The sequence below is a fragment of the Mus caroli genome, unplaced genomic scaffold, assembly GCF_978045245.1.
Source record: "Mus caroli unplaced genomic scaffold, Mus_caroli_1 scaffold_14, whole genome shotgun sequence".
NCBI classification, from domain to species: domain Eukaryota; kingdom Metazoa; phylum Chordata; class Mammalia; order Rodentia; family Muridae; genus Mus; species Mus caroli.
Genome location: NW_028227269.1, coordinates 22,367,101 through 22,387,253, shown reverse-complemented (window position 1 = coordinate 22,387,253; position 20,153 = coordinate 22,367,101). Strand labels below are relative to the sequence as shown.

The following is a 20,153-nucleotide window of genomic DNA, read 5'->3' as shown; positions in this document are numbered from 1 at the left end:
ACTTGCTTTAAACATCAATAAAGATACAGTTAATCTTAAAAATCTCACATTGCCTGACACATGGGCATTTAAAGATGGTTTCTATTTCCTCTAAAGATCCTGAGCCGGCTGGAGTGTAGCACAATAGTAAAGCTTGCCCAGAAAGTGCCAGGGCTGGCATTCAGTCTCCCGAGTACTCTCTCTGCACTCCAACAACACAAACATTGTAAGAGCAGGAACCTATGGACTTAGTCCTTGGGAATGCCACCCTTTGCCTCTGAAGGCCATTTGTGGGGCTCACTGCCTTCGGTGATTTTAGGCCAGATGGAAAGGCAGGTAAGGAACGGACAGCTCAAGCAGCCCAATAAGAATGGCAGAGCCTCTGTGCCAGATCTCTACCTGCCCCACCCAGCTCACTGTCTCAGACCTCTGCCAGCCGGAGATGAAGGACTTTCCACTCCGGGGAGCAGGGTGTGGGAGGCAACGGAGTTTGACTTCCCCACCTTCTCTAGCTTGAGATGTAGGAAGCTGCTTAACCTTTGAGTCCCCTGTGAGCAACCAGGCCACAATCACTATTATTATTAAAGACTTTTGCTAGTTTCAAAAGAAAAATATCACAAATTGCACATTTTGGGGTATGCCTGTAGTCCTACCACGTCAAAGGCTTGGGGCAGGAGGTTTAGCAGGTCAGTGCTAGTCTGAGCAGTACAGTAAGACCCTCACAAAGAAAACGAAAGAAAAGTTAGATGTCCCGTACAGTTTCAGGCACTTAATGAATACTAAACTTACAACCTTCTGGAATTTTCCTTATAGCACAAGCTATTTAGAGGACAAAAACTTTATCTCATTTTTTAAAAAACTGTTAAGCATATTAACATCAGTGGTCATTGTTATTCAGGATGGTAATGACATTGGTCCTCCTTGGGGAGTATCAAGTGTCCCCAGTCAGACACACCCAAGAGCCTCAGATCCTTAAAGCTGTTGGAGGTAGTTTGAGGCCATCTCTCATAGATGGAGAATTCGATGTAGAGAGATAATTAGTTTCAGAGTCTCAAAGCCAGAAAGTGCGAGGTGTGCACTTCAGCATCTTGTTCCCAACAACACATGTTCTAAGGTTTTGATGTTTCTGCCTGAGATTCCAAGATTAACCCATGTCCCCCATCGTAGAGCTGTCTGGACATGTTCAACATGGAAGAGCTGCAGCTGGTACTTTCTGGTGACAGTATCTGGCTCTGTGGTTGTCCAAGCAGTCTCAAACCTTGAGACCTCTCACTCAAGGCTTGTATTCAGTTTTGTCATCTGTCTGCTCTACTTTCAAATGTGACAGTTGTTGTGAGCATGCTTGCTGGAGGCTTGTCCCTTCCCCCAACTCGCCTGCCACTGCCAGGTCTACTAATCTTGGGTGAGTCTTGTCAGGTACCTGGGACTTCATCCAGACTCCAGTCACCCAAGCAGTCAGCTGTGCTCCTGTTTGTGAATGGAGCAGTGGCTCCATGGGATAGGGTGTCACCCACTTACTGGCAACTACAAGAAGGAGGATACCTCACATTCTTTTGTTGTGGCTTCGCTGTCAATTGATCATCCCAGCAAGGGCTCAGCAGTTGCAACATAACTTCCAGAAAGCCCTAGGCTCAGAAGCACAGGCCTTAACCTCCAGAAAGCCCTCTGACCTGTGACTAACAGTGAATGCGGAACCAGATGCGGTGGCACTTAAAGAAAGCTCCCAGATGGGGTCTGAGAGGCCAAACCATGCTTGCTGGTTCACACAGCCACATTTACTTCTTGAAGTAGTAGCCCTAGTAATAACTAGTGGTCAGAGATACAAAATACCTATCCGTGTCATGTTTGATTGATGTCCCTGGGAGGCCTGCCCTTTTCTAAGGGGAACAGAGGAGGCGTAGATGGGGAGGGAGGAGGTAGGAGGGAGAGGGACTGGGTGGAGAGGAGGAGAGGAGGGGAAACTGCAGCAATATGAGAGAATAGATTAATGAAAACAAAACCTACATAGTTATTTAAAATCGTTGGAGCAGCACATACATCTTTGTACAAGGGGCAGGGGGACAACCTTGCTTTCTAGGTGGAGAACAAGCAAGGGCCAAGTGAATCAGATGGCTCAAATGGCTTAACGTTCATGCATCAGTGACTCAGTTCTCACAGTGATTGCGCTGCACTGACCATTTCCCTTGCTTGAAAATCACAAGTATTTGCTTTCAATTTTATATGTCCTCTCTGGATCATGACTCCTAGCCCAGTGTCTGGGATACTGAGTGACATCTGTTGATGCTAATTGGAATAGAGAACTACAGACTGGAGAGGGAGGGAGATGTAGGACATTTGGCAATAGACATCAGCGAGGAGAAGCCTGTTTGAGGAACTTTGTGAAGGCTGTCTGGGAGCAGACAGTACTTGCAAGGTCTGACTGAAGTGTGAGCACATGTTGCTCTACTGCTTGGGATCAGGGAGCTCGCCTGGCAATGCTCAGCTTAGATATGCTTTAATCCTCTTTAACAGTATTCAGTCATTTTATCAGTACTGATGTTTTACAGGTATGTCTGTACACCACTTGTATGCCTGGTACCCACAGGGGCTAGAAGAGGCTGTCTGGTCCTCTAGAGCTGGAGTTACATATAGTTGTGAGCAGCCATGTGGGTGTTAGGAATCGAACCCAGGTCCTCTGGAAGAGCAGTCACACTCTTAATCAGTAGAGTCCATTTTGACTTAAATGTGTGGTGTGTCCTTGGTGTCTACCTTTGAAGCTACCTGCACTCTTAGGAGTTCTAAGTTTCTCAGCCTAGAGTCTCCTGGGCCCTCAGAGCCAGCCGTGGGGATAACATGCTGAGCTGGCCTATCTGGTTTATGGCACTGGACTTATGTGTGCACAGCTGACCTTACCCTCACTCTCCAGTTGCTCTGTCTAGAGCGCCATATACTGCACAAATGTCATTTATTCATTGACCACGTGTGTGTTCTGAGAACAAGGAGCTCTCCCTGGGGAGCTGAGGTGGGGAAGGCTGGCTGGAGATGACATCTAGGCAGGGTTTTCAGGGAGGAAAAGTATTTTTCTGGGAGAGGACAATCCTGACAGGAACTCTAGCCCCGGCAAGAGCCTAGGGCGATGAGATGTCACGGCTTGCCTGAGCTGAGCAAGCGTGTGAGGCAGGAGAGGAAAGCGGTACAGGAGCCATGGTCCAGTGACAAGCCACTGGGCCTCTAGACAGCAAGGAGCCATCAGAAGATCTGGAGCCCCAGAGTGCTAGTAAATCTATTTTTGGAAAATTGCTGGCTGAGGTATGATGTGCCTGAAGAGACAGGAGATTTTGCAATCCCCCTTGAAGAGTGGTAGAGTGTCTATCTGTGCTGGGCAGTGACACTGTGGGGCTGGGTTAGGACAGGATGGAGACTGGACACAGGCAGGGAAAGCTAGAGTTTGAGCTACAAGTAGGAGGCAGGGGGCACCTCTGAGGGAGACCAGGTTTGGGGTGAAGGTGGGTGAGGTCCTGAGTATTTCTGTAGACAGAGGCCAGTGTTCTCATCCACACCACCCCCAGATGAGAAAGGCAGCTCTGTGAGTAAATGCAGCCCAAGGATTCTGGAGCCAGGCTGCCTGTGATCAGATCTTGGTTCTTTGGCTTCCTGTTTGATCCTAAGCAATCAATGAACTCAGTGTCTCAATAGCCCCACTCATAAAATACAGGGAGCCACGTCACCATAGTTAAGAGGCTGAGCATAAAATTATGTGGTGCCATGACAGAATAGGTAGAAGGCCGAGCAGTCTCACGAGCCGGGCCTTGGAATGCTAAGTGGGAGACAGCTATTTGATGGCCATGAAAGCAATACCAGTTTCCCCATCTAATCTTAAAGAGCTGAGTGATTCCAAACCAATACTTGGAAGGACACAGATGAGTCTGTTCATTAAACAAGCCAAGTGCCCTGCAGTGACTGAGGGGGTAAGGAGCAGTTAGCCCCCTTTCATCATTACATAGTTGGAGCATCTACCAGCTACAGGGCTCTCTAAGGGGAAATGACTTTGTCCAGGAGGACACAGGCAAGCAGACAATGCTAAATGTGCCAAGCAGGATGTACTGTAGGTACTGAGTAAATCAAAGACAGGAGTGTTCAGGTGCCAAGGAAAGGCCCAGGAGCAAAGTCAGGGATGAGGGGACAGTGTGAGGCCCCAGGGGAGGTGGCCACCTACAGGTCCTGAGAAGGCAGAGACATACAGAGCATTGCAGGGGACACACTCTATCCCGCCTGCTGGGTGAGCAGCAGGACTGGGGCTCTGGGGAGAGTTCTTCTCTGCTTCCCCTTCCACGGATTCAGGGCTGCACTGTGGGAAGCATATCAGCTAGAGGATAGGGGCCATTAGAACCAAGCCACATTGGGCATGGAGGGAGAGGACTGCTCCAACAGACAGAGGCCTTTCCAGAAAGAATTTTCTTCTGATGTGAACTTCTCTTTCTTTTCTTTTTTCTTTCTCTTCCTTTTCTTTCTTTCTTTCTTTCTTTCTTTCTTTCTTTCTTTCTTTCTTTCTTTCTTTCTTTCTTTCTTTCTTTCTTTCTTTTCTATCCTATTTTGTTCCCAGAAATACTGAAGGCCACAGGGTCAAGCAGTTTACTAACAGGCAGGAGTTCTTATTTACTTATTTACTTATTTATTTATTTATTTATTTATTTATTTAAGATTTACTTTATGTATATAAATACACTGTCACTGCCTTAACCCACACCAGAAGAGGGCATCAGATCCCATTACAGATGGTTGTGAGCTGTCATGTGGTTGCTGGGGATTGAACTCAGGACCTTTAGAAGGTCAGTTAGTACTCTTAACTGTTAAGCCATCTCTCCAGCCCACTGGTGTGAATTTCTAAGAAGAGAAAACTACAAACATCTTCCACTCTCCTCCTGCTTCTAGCATTGGGGTTAGTTTTCTTCCTAGGATTTCGGAATCTCTCTTCCCTGCCCCCGCCCCAACCCCCTCTCTGGTGTCCCACCACCCAGCCATATCCCCAGCCCAATCCCGGGAGCTTCTACATTAAGAGACTATCTTTTCCACTTTCTATGATGGTTAGTTGCATAATGTAGTTAATGTGAGCAACTGTGTGGTGGTAACATGAGTGACTGTTTGGTTTTTAAAGTCCCTGGGGAGTACTCCCAAGCCACCCAGTTCCCTGCAAAGAACCTAAGGCATGCACTGATTGAACCAGAAGGAAATGCCCTAGAAGAGCAAATGGCCAGTGAGCCAAACACAGGCTGTTCATTTCCTGAGTCTTCTTGGCCACTGGTGTTAGCAGGCCAACCTGGCACTCCACAAGGGCAGCAAACAATCAAACACACAGAGTAAGAACTCCGTGAGTGTGTTTTGTGAGAGACTGAACTGTGTGAGTTTACTCAGCTTTCAAGAATTCAGAGGCATTTTAAGTTAAACAAACAAGCAAACAACCCCAAAACTAAACAGCCTCATCAGCTACTTGGAATTAACATCTCTACTATTAACTACGACAACATTCAAGTACCTCATGTAACTTTTACAGCAGCCATGCTTAGGAACTCTACTCAGAGTCTTCTGGGAGTTCTGGGTGCAGAGCCCCTTCCTAGTGTCTTTCTGTGTCTACACATTTGAATACGTGTATGGGGCTGCAGTGTAGGGCTAAGAACTATAGACATTCTACAGGGGAACTCACCATCTGTTGGCTGCCAGGAGGCAGGGGCTGGGTCCTGGCCTCTCCTCCTCCATTTCAGCTTTTGGACTGGTTCCTCTACTATGTGTCAATGGCAAGCAGGCTCGTTGATTGCCCTCAAAAGCTGCCCTTCGAGGGGATGAGGCTCCTCACCCACCTGAGCCAGCATTGCAGTCCCAGAGAATGCATGCCCACTGTTCCTGTGCATGAAAGCCAGCGCTGTAGGAAGGCATTCTTTTTTTTTAAGGGCAATACCAAGCCTCCAACTACAGAGGAACACATGTATTTCAGAGTGGGGAGGTTACTAGGAGTAGACAGCGAGTGGCATGCCGGGTTCTGCAGAGGAAGTGTCTGAGTTGTCCCAGTGCACATGGTTGTGTTTGGGAACTAAAATGGTCAGAATCCATTGGTGAGATTAAAACGCAGGAGAGTCAGGGTCTTTGCTGCATGGTAGCTTGTTTGCATCATTGGCCTTGAAATCTTTACATCACTGAGGCTGAGTGAATTGGTTCCTTAGGTGTTGGGACAACACATGCTGCTCTGCATCCCAAGCCCCTGTGCCCAAGGGTCAGTGCACTTGATTGTGAGGTGAGGAGGCCCAGTGCTTCCCGTCTGGGCCACGTGGCCATTTTGGGTCTCACTCCTATTGACTAGGTCAGAGCTGAGGACTATCACAGCCCCATCGATGGAAGCTGAACTCACTTTTCTGAGTGATGGAAACATGACGAGATCTTAAGAAATCTAAGACCAAACAAAAGAAAAGTCCAGAATGTCCCTCATGAACAGGGAACAAAGACTCACTAACAAACTGTTAGCGTATTAGCTATGCCTCTAATGTCTAGCTTGCTTAGGAAGCCCAGGAGGATTGCGTTGTGGCTCCCCTGGGCTACATATCAAAATGTTGTCTTAAACAAATCTAAAAACACATTTTCCAAAAATTAGACAATGTATAAAACAGATGCTTGATTAGGGCCGAGTGAGGGCCCTAGGAATGACAGGTTGATTCAGCATTTGAAATTCAATCAGTGTAAACTTCTACATTAACTAACTATAATGAGACCATGGGATTCCCCTCAGAGATGCCAAAAAGCATTTGTTTACTTTTTTATTACTGATTGCCAAATGCAAACCTGAAACTCAGCAAATGCAAAACAAATTTACTCAGGCATTTGTTGATATTTTCTCCAAAGCTTCTTGTGACAAACACAGGATGAAACCCCAGTTCTTACCATGGGTTGGATGACATAACCTCCTCTTCTGTCCTGTCGGTTGTACTCTCTTCTCTCCTGTTACTCCAGAATGACCTTTCCTGCAAACCCAACCCGTTCCCTTCATGCTCCTTGGTATCTGTTCAGACATTACCTCCCTGGAAGGCCCTCTTCTGTCATGCTTTGTAGAGTATGTCTTCTTATCACGGTTACCACCCCCCTCCCGTTTCCTGCTTGATTTAATTCCCCATAAGACATACTGACTTTCTATCAGCTCCCAACTAGATCACATGACCCTTAAAGGAGGCAGGTTGCTTGGTGCTGTACCTCTGATGCCTAGATCTCAACTAGAACATGACAGCTCTCAGTGTGCATTGAGAAAATGGACTCTGATCAGGAATGGCGACTTCTCAATATCCTCCCCAGGTGCTACACTTCTCTAAAACCCCCACCAGTCCCCTATGAGGGACAGCATTTCATGTTCTTTTGGCTTGGCCTCTGGAATTTCCTTAGTCTTTGCCTATTGCTCTGCAAGCACCTTTGCTATGTTAAATAAACTGTTCCTTTGCGCATAGCACGCTCAGTGTGTCACCCAGGTTGCTGTGTGCATGGGAATGCTGCTCACCTTCTCTCCTGCCTTCTAGTTTGAGATAGAAGGTTTTTCCCAACCCCAGGGTCATCGAGGCATCCATACTGTTTCCTCAGAAGACTTACACATGTGTGTAAGTGGATGATTATGTTGTTTAGACCTTTGGTCAATCTGGGGTTAAGTTTATAAAGAGTAAGGAATAATCTAAGGAAGTAAATTCAAAGCCGATCACTGGTGCATGCTTATACTCCCAGATTCAAGATGGAGAGGCATTGAGGCCAGCCTGGGCTACAATAGTGAGTTCCAGGCTAGCCTGAGCTGCATTCCCAGTTCTAGCCTGAACTAGACAGCTAGTTTCTATCTTGGAAAGAGAAAGTGTAAAAAAAAAAAGTTTAACTTTAAAATACAATGAATGCAAGTTCCCAGGTGTCATTTACTTATGTATTACTTATTTTAATTTTCTGAAAAAATTATTTATGAAAATAATTCAAAGCATTTCTTACAATGCATATAAAGACACATGTCAAAGTGTATGCCTGTTCAACAGTAGACTTCACACAGTTTCCTGGAAGCAGCACAGGACACCCTCGTCCTGAGAGCGCCTGTCAAAGCAAGCCCCTCTCTGGTTCTCAGTGTTTTCTTCCTTTCTTGGATCCTGAGCTCTTTTTTGATTCGTTGTATTTTTTTTCAAAAAGTTTCTTTTCAAGTAAGCTCACTTCTTCATGGAGAGCAGAGGTCTTTATTCTCAGTAAGAAGGAGAAGATGTTTAGTATAAACTGGTAACTCAAAGAAAAATTTGATTCTTCGTAAGTTGTCACATGTTTACAATAGCTAGAATGGAAAGAGAAAAAGGCACATTATCTTTAAATGGTAACTCAGAAGCTCTGGCAGCCCTCACTGCACCCCGGATCCCCTCACCAGTAGATGCAGCAGCTTTAAACAGAATTATGAGTTAGAGGGAACGTGGGGACTCTGCTGAATCTCCGTATTGTACAAAGAGAAAATTGTTCACATTGTCCACGATCACTGAGCAGAGGGTCCACTGTATCAGTCTCGATTTCTGAAATGCTTGAACCAGCCCATGCCGAGTCTGAAGTCAGGAAACACCAAACACTTGGAGCACTGTGATCCATGTTAGATGTGTGGTCCTGCATTTATTATTTTAGATTTATTTCATAACTATTTTGCCTTCATTTATGTATGTGTATCACATGCATACCTGATGCCCATGGAAGTCAGAAGAGAACATTGGATCCCCTGGAGCTGGAGTTATAGGTGGTTATGAGCTACCAAGTGGGTGCTATGGACAGAATCTGGGTCCTCTGCAAAAGCAACAGGTGCCCTTAACCATTGAGCCATCTCTCCAACCCTGGTGGTTTTGTTTGTTGTTTTTTTAGGAATGAAAAATCCCACAGTCACCACTTACACTAAACAAGCATAATTCCTAATTACACTTAAACGTATGTCCTTACGCCCACAGGTAAGTGTGCTCCTCCTCCTCCTCCTCCTCCTCATCATCATCATCATCATCATCAAGGAAATTTCTCTTTGCAACAGATGGAGACTATTACAGAAAGTCACAACCAATCAAACTGCAGAGGTGTGGAGCCCAGTCCTAGTGGATACATCCACAAGGCACTCTGACGCCTGAGGCTCAGGGCACATAGCAGAGGAGGAGGACAGGGATTGCAGGAAGCAGAGGACCAGGATTTTGCTGTGACACTGTATCTCCTAATGTCAGAAGTGACACACATAATGCCTCACACACATGGCTGCCTAAACCAGAACTGAACAAGGACAATGACAACAGAGATGGCCTAAGTGGATGGGGAACCCATGAGGCCTCAGGCCTACACAAAGAACCACAGGCAACTGAGGAATGCTGAGAATGGGGGAGAGTAGACTTCCCCAAGTAAAAGCCTGAGCACTGGTTACTCAACAGCAAATGGTCAGCTCTGAAAACACACATACAAATAATATTATACAGATTGAGCAGGGTGTATTTATTTAAGTATTATGACAAATGTATGTATACACATGCATGTATGTAACAATTAATGGAAAAAGAAACAAGATAGTGCATTTGAAAGAGACCAAGAGGTATATGGAAGGGTTTGGAGGGAAGAAAGGGAGATAGGAAATGGTGTAATTATATTATAACCTCAAAAAGGAAGAGAAAGGACCTCTTCAGCCTGAGTTGGAGATTTCATCACACCTCAGGCTTTTGGAGTTTTAAAAACATGCATACCTTTTGCAGAACTTCTGGGTACTGAGCCAATATAGGGAGTTCTTGGTTATCATGGACTGGCCTTTCATTTTCAGGAGTCCCTGGAGGCTGTGTCCATGGAAACAAGGGCTATCAGTGCCTTCTTCAGTCCAGTTGAACTGAAAACTTGAAGGGGCCTGCTTTTCAACCACTGGTGATGAACCAACCAGGGCACTAAATTGTTTTTGAAGATTCTCCACCATTTCTGGAGATGGAGGGAAGAGACAAATGTTACTGCACAAGCAAAGCCGGCAGTCACGGGAATGGATTGCTTTAGGGGTGACACTCCGGGGCCTCCTCCCTCCCTCAGCCTCCTGAGTGCACACACACACAGCTGGTTTCCTAACTGCAGGAACATACGTCAGAGCATTAGGTGAGGCTGCAGCTGCAGGAGGGGCTCAGGCAGTTACTTAACAATGATTTAAACAGAGTACAGGACGATCTCAGCTTCCTGACAGAGCTCTCACAGTCACGGAAACAGGACCTTGGTCTTGCCGGGAAATTGAGCTCTCTATGAAGGAGCAGGCAAGTTTCCAGGACTTCTATGTGACTTCTCCTTTGGCAGGAGATATACTCGAGAGCATTCCCAGGGAGTGGAAAGTATGTGCATGTATGTGCAAAGGCCCCTTGCTTTTCCTGTGGACATGGTTGGTACTCCCAACAGTGTTGCTACCTGACACAGAAATGAAACCATCAGACTCACCTCTTTTCTTATATGCAACGGACTTATCGATGTGTGAACGGTAGAGTGGCCTTTTGGTTTTCCAAGCATACCTGTACAAGGCAGAACAGAAGTGAAGCAGAATGAGAAGCAGGTGCTCAGAGCTCGGAGACAGAGGCAGGACCTGAAACTCAGCAGCTCTGGGTGCTTGTCTACACTCTCTCAGTACTTCTGCTCCAGAAGGAAACACCCAGAGAGAGCAGAGCATTGGTGTGTTCCTCCTAGGAGTCAAGGACCCTTTAGGAGCCATTATCCAGAACACAGCAGAGAAGGCTGCCATCACCGTGTGGCACTCCTTTGCTCTTTACTCTCATTGCTGTTTCTCTTTGCCCCAAACGCTCATAAGTACCTGTCTCTCTGGTACCCAATGCCTGGAAACCACCCTCTTCCTGCTGAAAATAGAAGGAAAGATCCAGATTCTAGCAAGACAGACCTAAGAATCTGATCTTTTGAGAGAAGGCCAGTTAGGCATGTTCACTGCAGAGGGGGTGCTGGGATGATCTGGTCCACAGGGTACCCCCCTCCCACTCCCAGCCAAAGGTTAAGTGCTATCTGGCTTCCTGCGATTGATTGGTGACCATTTCTGGTCCAGGCAGCCATTAGTACTGCCCAGCAGAGGATGCCACTGTGGGACAACATAACTCGATATTTTCAAAGCTCATTTCCATTCTCCTGCACTTCCTTAAATAGGAGCCTTCCAGAAACCACAGTAAAAAAAAAAAAAATCCACCTTCTTGATTCAGGCTACTAAAAAATTAATAATAAAGACACCATGGTGCAGAAGAAGACACTGAGTCAGAGGATCTGCTCAACTTCTGCATGTGTCCAGCAGCCCGAGTGACTATGAAGGTCCTAGAACTGTCTCTGTCTCCTTTATGCTCTCTAGGGCACACAGTAGGCATTCGACTTAAGGGTTTTTTTTTGTTTGTTTATCTTTGTAGAATTACATAATTTTAATGCCTCTATGCCTCTCATAAGATGTGGGGTCAAGGTTTTCCCATTCATTCTACATTCCTCAATACCCACTATGGCTATATATTCTTTTTTCTTTTCATTAGTTTACTTATTTATTCATTCACTTCGCACCCTGATCACAGCCCTCCTCCGAGGCCCCCCCCTCACTTGGTCCCTCCCCCATCTTCTCTCTACTTCATCTCTGAGAAGAGGGACCCCCCACTCCCCTGGTATAAACAATCTTGGCACCTCAAGTACATCCTCTCCCACTGAGGCCAGTCCAGTTAGGGGAAACAGATCCACGGGCAGGCAATAGAGTCAGGGTAAGCCCACTTCAGTTGTTGGGGGACCCACATGACTACCAAGGTGAACATCTGCTACATATGTGCCGAGGGCCTAGGTCTGGCCCTTGTATGCTCTTTGGCTGGTGGCTAAGTCTCTGGGGCCCCTAAGGATCCAGGTTAGTTGACTCTGTTGGTCTTCTTGTAGAGTCCCTGTCCTCTCTAGGTTCCTTGTTAATAATAGATAGGACGGCACACAGTAGGCATTCAACTTAAGTATTCATTAATAATGGACTAGATGAATACATGAACCAACAAACACATTTAGCATCTTTGCCCTCTTTCCTGCTCTTACAGGGCTGTTATGAGGACTAATTTACATTGTATTTGTGAGGCTTGCAATAGTGGTGACACATGCCTTTTATCCCAGTACTCAGAATGCAGAGACAAGTGCCAGGCCAGCCAGAGCTACGTGGTGAGACTATATCTTTTTTTTTTCCCCCGAGACAGGGTTTTTCTGTGTAGCCCTGGCTGTCCTCAAACTCAGAAATCCGCCTGCCTCTGCCTCCCAAGTGCTGGGATTAAAGGTGTGTGCCACCATTTTAAAAAAAAAAAATACAGTTGTGCTGCTCTGTGCTGCAGAGAGTGGTGGTACAGCCCTGTGTCCTCAGTACTCAAGAGTAGGAGTTCAACATCAGCCTGAGCTACACAGTGAACTGAGGCCAGCAAGGCCTACATGAGATTCTGTCTTAACAAGAGAAACAACCACCACATAATATTAGACAAACTGTGCAGTCACTGAGATATGGCACATCTAGTGTCAGGTAAAGGGCCTGGCTCTCAGGTAGTAACATGATTTAGTAACAAATGATCACTTCAACCAATTTAAGAACAGAGATTTTTCCTCAAACATTAAAAAATTCAAATTAGTACACTTGTGATTATATAGGAGATGTTAATATTTTTTACTTTGAATTTCACAGTGATTTAAAATGTTAAGAACAGAAAATTCTCTCTTTGAAGGCTAGATGCCCCAGTGTAGGGGAATGCTAGGCAGGGGGAGTGGGAGTAGGTGGGTGGGTGAGGGAACACCCTCATAGAAGCAGGAGGAGGGGATAGGGGGTTCTCAGAGGGGAAACCAGGAAAGGGGATAACACTTGAAATGTAAATAAAGAAAATAAAAAAAGAAAAAGAAACTGACTTTCTGAGTAAGATGTGATTTCAAACAACAATAAAATTAAGATAAAATAAAATTAAGATCTTACAAAAAAAAAGAACAGAAAATTCTTTAGGCATCAGAAGTAGACATATAGTCAATATTATATAAGACTGTTTTCCTGTAATTATGTGTAAACTAAATTTAGGTAAATTATACCACACTTAAAACATCGAGGTTGTCATTTAGATCTGTGGTGAATTTTTTAAATTATATCTTAATTATTATTTTTTATTTAAAATAACTTTTAAAAATTATCATTTATTTTCTTATAAGTGTCCTGTCTAGACAAGTCCTCAGGGATGCCCACTGTTAAGCTTTCCTTGGGAATGACAGGTCTGGACGGGTGTTTCTTGTGCACTGATAATGGAGATATAAACCAGTGGCCAGCACGATCGAGGAGGCAGTACTACCATCCTCAGGTCACACTCCAAGATGCTTTGGGGATTGAGGTTTGCAGTGCTCCAACTGTGTGGACAGCCTCCTGAACTGCAGGCTTCTGCACATGTTTGTCTTCCTTTGCCTGCTTTTCACAGTACACAAAGGTTCTCAAACAGATACACCACAAAGGCCTTGAGACTCTAGCTAGACCCTATCTAGAGGCTCCCCTCTTTTTGACATGGTTTGTTTCACTGATTGAAAAGAGAATCAAGGTATAATTTACATATAATGAAACCTCTTTCTGGACACGTCCAATTAGCATTCACACACAGCTGTGTAATCAGCACTGTGACTAATACACAGAACAGTCCCATCATTCCAAAAGCCAGGCCCTTTGTAGTCAGTCTCCTCCACACCCTTGATCTTGGGCAAGCACGGTCTTTATCCTCTAAGCTTGGCCACTGGAGAATGTTATATAAATAGACACATACACGATGCAAGGAGTCACACTGCTGGCTGTATCAGAGGGCTTTGCTTTATGCTGCTCAGTGGGCTGCATGGCGTGGATATGCCAGCTATTTATCTCATCACTAGCAAAAGTCACTACAAACATTCCTATATGGATTTCTATAGGAGCAAACATTTTTATTTCACATTTTTTTTATTAGACATTTCCTTTATTTATTTCAAATGTTATCCCCTTTCTTAGTTTCCCCTCTGAAAACCCCTTCCCCCTGGTCCCCAACCCACCCACTCCCACTTCCCAGCCCTGGCACTCCCCTATAACCTTCACAGGACCAAGGGCCTCTCCTCCCATTGATGACCGACTAGGCCATCCTCTGCTACATATATAGCTAGAGCCACAAGTTCCACTATGTGTTTTCTTTGATTGGTGGTATAGTTCCAAGGAGCTCTGGGGGTCCTGGTTAGTTTATATTTATGTTCCTCCTTGAACTTTTCAAAGTAGCTGTACCATTTCATACTCCTACACTTAGCAGGAGCGACTGCGGTCTGAAAGCAGAGCCCTTCTAATTACGGTAGGTGTCTCTTGTGTATCCTGCACATCTTTAGCTTTTTTCATTTGAAAACTTGACTTGCTTTCCTATTTTTATTAATTCTTTATATTTTATACATAAAAATTTTTCATCAGATATCTCCATCTGATATTCATCAGATATTCAGTAGATCTGCAATCTCTCTCTCTCTCTCTCTTTCTCTCTCTGTTTCATTTTCTCTTAGGTACCATTGGAGAAATCCTTACTTCTAAAGTCCAATTTACCAATTTTTCTTTTATGGGTCATGCTTTAAATTTAATATCAAAGAAATTTTTAGCTAACTCAAAAGATCAGCAGGCCTTTTCTTTTATCTTTCATCTTTCCTCCCTCTCTTAGTATGTGGTGTGTGGTGTGAGGTGTGTGTGTGTGTAGGCCAAAAGTCAATCTTAGGGGCCATTTCACCTTGCTTTTGAGGCAGGGTCTCTCATGGGGACCCAGAGCTTGCTGATTAGGTTAGACTGGGCAGCCAGCAAGCCCTAGGGATCCTCCTGTCTCTGTCTCCCCATTGCTGGGATTCCAGATGTCTATCACCATATCTGGCTTTTACATGGGTGCTAGGGATTAGAACTCATGTCCTAATGCTTGCTAGCTGTGCTATCTCCCACAGCCCAGCAATGAGGTTTTCTACATGTGCTTTTAAATTTTTATCCAGGTTCTTCCCAACCCCTGTGATAAACTGTCAGCCATCGAGGCAGCCTACTAAGCTGTTTTTTATACTATTGTTTTACTAGTATTTTTCAAAATCTCATGTAATGTAGTATGTTTAACTGCAGAAAATGTGTTAATGATCATCTGACAGCCCAAAAGATGATGCCTAGAGTAACAGGCTTGGGTTCTATCCCAAGTAAAATAAATAAATAAACTAAGATAGATAGATAGATAAGATAGATAGATAGATAGATAGATAGATTAAAAAACCTTTATGTGAAATGGGTTGGCATAGATGACACCAAGAAGCAGGTGTTCAGCATGCCTAGGAATGCTGTGCCCACACATCAGGTGTCAGTGAGTGACATCAGTTCTATGGCAGCCACCACTGCCTGTGTGTATTAACACTGTGTAGAGGATGGCTTTGGTACAGGATCCTATAGACAACCTCTTCCCTAGGTCTAATGTCTCCCTGGAAAATGGATTTTTATAAATAGACTAATTCCCTTTTGCTGCTAAATACTCCCCTAAAGTAGCTAATGTCAGTACTTTTAGATATGCAACCGACTCTCACGCTGCAGCAATGAAGTGTCTGGGAGTGGTCTGAAACGTAAGGTGGTGACCTGCTGGGGCAAGTCAAGGAGTCTGCACAGCATGGCCCTGCAACACCCAGCCCTCAGGATCAGCAAAGTCACCCAGCTGACACCACAGAAAGAGGCTGACTCCCCAAGTGCCCAGGACAAGCCTTACTCATCTATCTATAGAACAGGAGGACCCAACAAAGAAGAGGAATCATGCCGGCCCTGGGAATCAGCGAGCTGTCAGAGCATACTCCACACCCTGTCCTCTACTGTCATGACCTGAGCCCACCTACCTGTCAGAATGCATTCTCCCCACTGCTCCATGCTCAGAGCCTGCCTAGCAAAAACCTGTCACTCCTCCTTTTGCAAGGAACTTTTTCTTCATGGTGCTTTATCCGCCTTTGAGCACATTTCTCTGAAGTCTAAGGGAAAAATAAATGCTTTACCTAGAAACTTGAAAATGGTTTCTTAATAGTCTATGAGGGCCAGCCATCTCTGATTTGCTCAGCAGGGGATTAAAGTGACTTACCATTTCAAATAATGTTAGAAACTTCCTTTTCTCAAACGATATAAAATGACTTGATTATATCAGTATTAGTGTAAATTTATATAAACAGATGTTGGTTTTCCTTCTGTCTGTAGGACTCAGAGTTCTAATAGAAATGAATCTGTGCTGGAGATCAGTGGAGAGGTGTTCCCTATTAAATAGATAATGCTTAGAAATTTATCAATGAACTGAATTTAAGCTGGGGTAAGCAGGTGATATCACAGAGTGGGTCTGTGAGGACAGAGACCTCATACTTCTGTCCCTAAAGCAACACTCTTCCTGCTGCCCAGTATGGCCCTAGCCCTGAGCTGTGCTCCAGGAACAAGTGCTGAGGGTAATGGGGATAAACGCCCACTGTCTGTCCTCCTCTGGTTTTCTCAGAGGTCACTGGTTTTGGAAAACCTTCCAATCACACATGCCACAGGAGAACACTTATAATCTCTGTAATACTGGGACACACACATGGCAAAGGACCGGGTTTGAGAAAAAGCATGGGGGAGAATAGTGCACACAATAGTGCACACACAGGCAAGGCTCACAGAGATTGCACAAACCCAATGCCAAGTACAGTATGGTACTCTAGGCTAGATCCTAGAGCAGAGAGCGGTCAGAAAAAGAAAAACGGGGAAATCTAAAAGCAAATGTGTTTAATTAGGAGTGATGTAAGACAGTAAGGAGCAGGGTTGGAGGAGGATGTGTGAGGTCCTGAGCTGGAATCCCAGCCCCAGGGAAAAAACTAACTAGAATGTACAGGACCAATATTTCTAGAAAAAGGTCACATGCTGCCAAGCACACATGGACGGATGTGGAGCTGAGGACACAGCAGGGCACAGTGGACAGAGGACATACCTGGCCCTCGCTTCTTCCCATTTTCGTCTTTTCTCATCAAAAGTTTTCTTCATAACTTGGTACCATTTTCTGAAATCAAACTGGGGCGTGTCTGAAAGAAATGAAATCCATGCTCAGTAGTGGAATCCATCACATCAAAACAACAGCCACCATTCACGTCTGAGTTTATTCCTAAACAGAACATTTCTGTGATGGGTCTTGAGAAGAGGAGAAGAACCGCCGTCTCTTTCTGCTGTAAGGTGCGACAATGTTGTGGCCCCATAAGACTGTCTTGAAACTGTCTTTTTACACATTTCTCCTCAGCTTTGATGGCTTTACTGCCTCCTGAAGAAGAGATCACACACTTTGCTAGCTGCTGTCCTTCCCCATCCCACACCCAGCATGCACAGCCCAGTCCTGGTAGTACTCCAGCACACTTAGGCATTGTGTTGATAAGCAAGTGATTGATAAGCGTGTGGAGTGGTGCTATGGTGCATGAATCCCATTCTCCTCAGGACCTATTTCTGTTCTTCCTACTCTTAATTCTGCCCATGAAAACAAAAGAGGACTGAGTGGAGAGCTGAAGTGTGTTTGAGACATAGGCTAGAGAGACAACAGACCAAGGCATGGCAGTATATACAGGATTACTGTCCATTATCCTCTCATAAGAATGGCCTCTTTAGTGTCTAATTACAAATCTTTTCCAATGGCCCACATAACCAAATGGCACAGCCCTGTAGGCGACACAGGCAGAGAACTGTGAAGGCAGAGGACAGCTAATAGTTAAATCAACTCTGGGTTCTATGACCTCATTCTCTTGACATCACCTCTAGCATTCAAGGAACATCAGAAGCATCGAGTTCAATCCTAAGTAGTGTTCCTGTAAGCATAGGACAGTAAGAAGTGCTCAACTTCACAGATGTTAGGGAAAATATGTTATGAAAAACATAAATGAAATGAACATTAAACTCAAACTCCTAAAACTAATGAACAAAAATCCTTCTACAAACAGAACTACATCTGGAGGTAAAAACTCACATAGACACAAAACTGCACTGAGTTATTCTTGGGCCAGCAACACTTTTCCGTATCAGATAAAAAACAAATATGAACTGAAACTGTAGCGACCAGATTCTAAGCCAGCTACTTGAGAGGCTGAAGCAGGAGGACCTTAAGTCAAGTACAAAGTGACACACACCAACCTGGACAATTTACTGTTTTTGTCTTTAAAAAAAAAAAAAAAAAAGCAAAAAGAAGCTGAGGATATAGCTCAGTGGAAGAGAGCTGGTGAAGCCATGCATGAAGCCCTGTATTCAATACATAGTAACTGTCTGTTTACAAAGTGTTTGCCAGATAACCATCTCAGAGTTTACAAACACAGGCAGTCCAGCAAGGACACATATGCTTAGGCCATTATGTATAATCCCACGGGCTGAATATCCAGTAGAGTCTAGACAGCAGCAACGATGGCAGGCTTTGGAAGGGGGAGCTGGTGTGTAGTGAGTGGGTGTGGAGAACAGGAGAATAAAGAGGCACTTGCTAAGTCTGAAGGGCTGTGGGATACGAAACACGAGCACTTCATGTAGAGGGGCCAGCACAGGCAGCCACAGAAACCACACTGCTGTGGAAGTTCCTGCTCTAGTCTGGATCGTGAGCAGCGATTGTGGAACAACAGCAAGAGAGCATATGGGTCTTGACCACAGATGTCACCCAAGTCTCTTGGCAGCCACAGACACTACGTGTAGATCTACAGACAGAAGAGTAAACGTGCACAGACTGTGCACGTACAGACACATGTATACATGACTGCTCATCTTCCCCCCTATATCAACTACCTTTTAATCCATCACTTACAACCACTTTGAATCTGACTAATAAAAAATCCAAATACCTTCTCTGTGTTCTTCGTTGTACGCTTCAGCAAGATCTGAGTAAGACCTGGAGGGACAACACACAGGCAACTTTATTAGATGTCATGTGTCCGGGCAGTGGTGGCACACGCCTTTAATCCCAGTACTCGGGAGGCAGAGGCAGGCGGATTTCTGAGTTCGAGGCCAGCTTGGTCTACAGAGTGAGTTCCAGGACAGCGAGGGGAACACAGAGAAACCCTGTCTCAAAAAACAAAAAAACAAACAAAACAAAACAAAAAATAAAGATGTCATGTGTCTGGATAGTTAATGTTTAATTAAATAAAAATTTTTTTTTGAGGCAGGGTCTCACTGTGTAGTCTCATTTGGCCTGGAACTGTCTGGAGAATACTCTAGCCTGCACTCACAGAGATCTTCCTGCCTCAAGTACTAGGATTAAAGGTGTGTTCTGTCATACCCAGCTTGGACAGTTAAATCTGAATTCTGAAGAGAAAGTACCAAAATTGGAGAGGCAATTACTATCCAGGAATAAAACGCTGAAGGTCTTCATTCCTTGTTACTTTCCAGAGGGTAACCTTCTTTATAATCTAAAATAATCTCAGAGATATGGTGCCAGGAGCCAAAAGGCATCCTGATATGGTGCCAACTTATTCTTTACAGTGTATGATGCTTTAAAAACCAGGAATCCTTGGGATGAGAAATGCTGCTAGCTCAGAATCAGAAGCAGGCATGATCAAGAGGTGGTGAGTGCTCTCTGGAAAGCCCTATGGCTATAGCACAGCAGACCCCACATCTTGCTGTGAAAGCACAGGGCTCCTGCACTCTCAACAGCTGGCAAAAGCAAACTGGAGTCAGTGCAATAACAAGTCACCTGCCACTGACTTACCATTCCAGCTTGTCATCCAGCAAAAACAGCAGCTTCAACACAACCACAATGACAGCCATAGCCTGCACATCATATTTAACTGCCCTTTTCATTTTAGCTATAGGATCAAACGTCAAAAAATCCACTTCTCCAATTCCAGTCAACTTTACTACTTGACAGGTTAAAGTGTGCATTTCATCTGTTGAAAAACAAAACAGTTAAACACAAACTAGGCCAAACTAGTAATATACATATTTACAAGTTATCTTTACACATCTGCGTTGTTTGTAAGGCAGGGTCTATATATAGCCCATATTGGCCTTGAACTCATGACTCTCATGCTGCAGCCTCTGGTATGGAGGCTGAGATTACAGGGTTGCAACACATTACCCAGGAACCTTTTATTTAAAACATGATGTCATGCAGGAACTTTGAGAGCATTTTTGAATAAAACAATACTTTAAAAAATGAGGCCAGTGTGGAAATAGC

At 44.7% G+C, this 20,153-nt stretch overlaps 1 protein-coding gene across 3 annotated transcripts in view; it reads right to left on the bottom strand.

Moving 5' to 3' along the window:
• Positions 1 to 7,882: 7,882 nt before the first annotated feature.
• The window catches only part of Taf1b (TATA-box binding protein associated factor, RNA polymerase I subunit B), a 64,410-nt gene continuing 52,139 nt past the window's right edge, over positions 7,883 to 20,153 (bottom strand). For all 3 annotated transcript variants that reach the window (XM_085830254.1, XM_085830256.1, XM_085830255.1), the window contains 6 exons: positions 19,686 to 19,863; positions 18,823 to 18,869; positions 16,953 to 17,043; positions 10,423 to 10,493; positions 9,702 to 9,924; positions 7,883 to 8,284 (listed from right to left, as the gene is read on the bottom strand). In XM_085830254.1, coding sequence (XP_085686380.1) covers positions 8,083 to 8,284; positions 9,702 to 9,924; positions 10,423 to 10,493; positions 16,953 to 17,043; positions 18,823 to 18,869; positions 19,686 to 19,863 — 812 coding nt within the window. In that variant the 3' untranslated portion in view covers positions 7,883 to 8,082. The remainder of the gene's footprint in view (positions 8,285 to 9,701; positions 9,925 to 10,422; positions 10,494 to 16,952; positions 17,044 to 18,822; positions 18,870 to 19,685; positions 19,864 to 20,153) is intronic.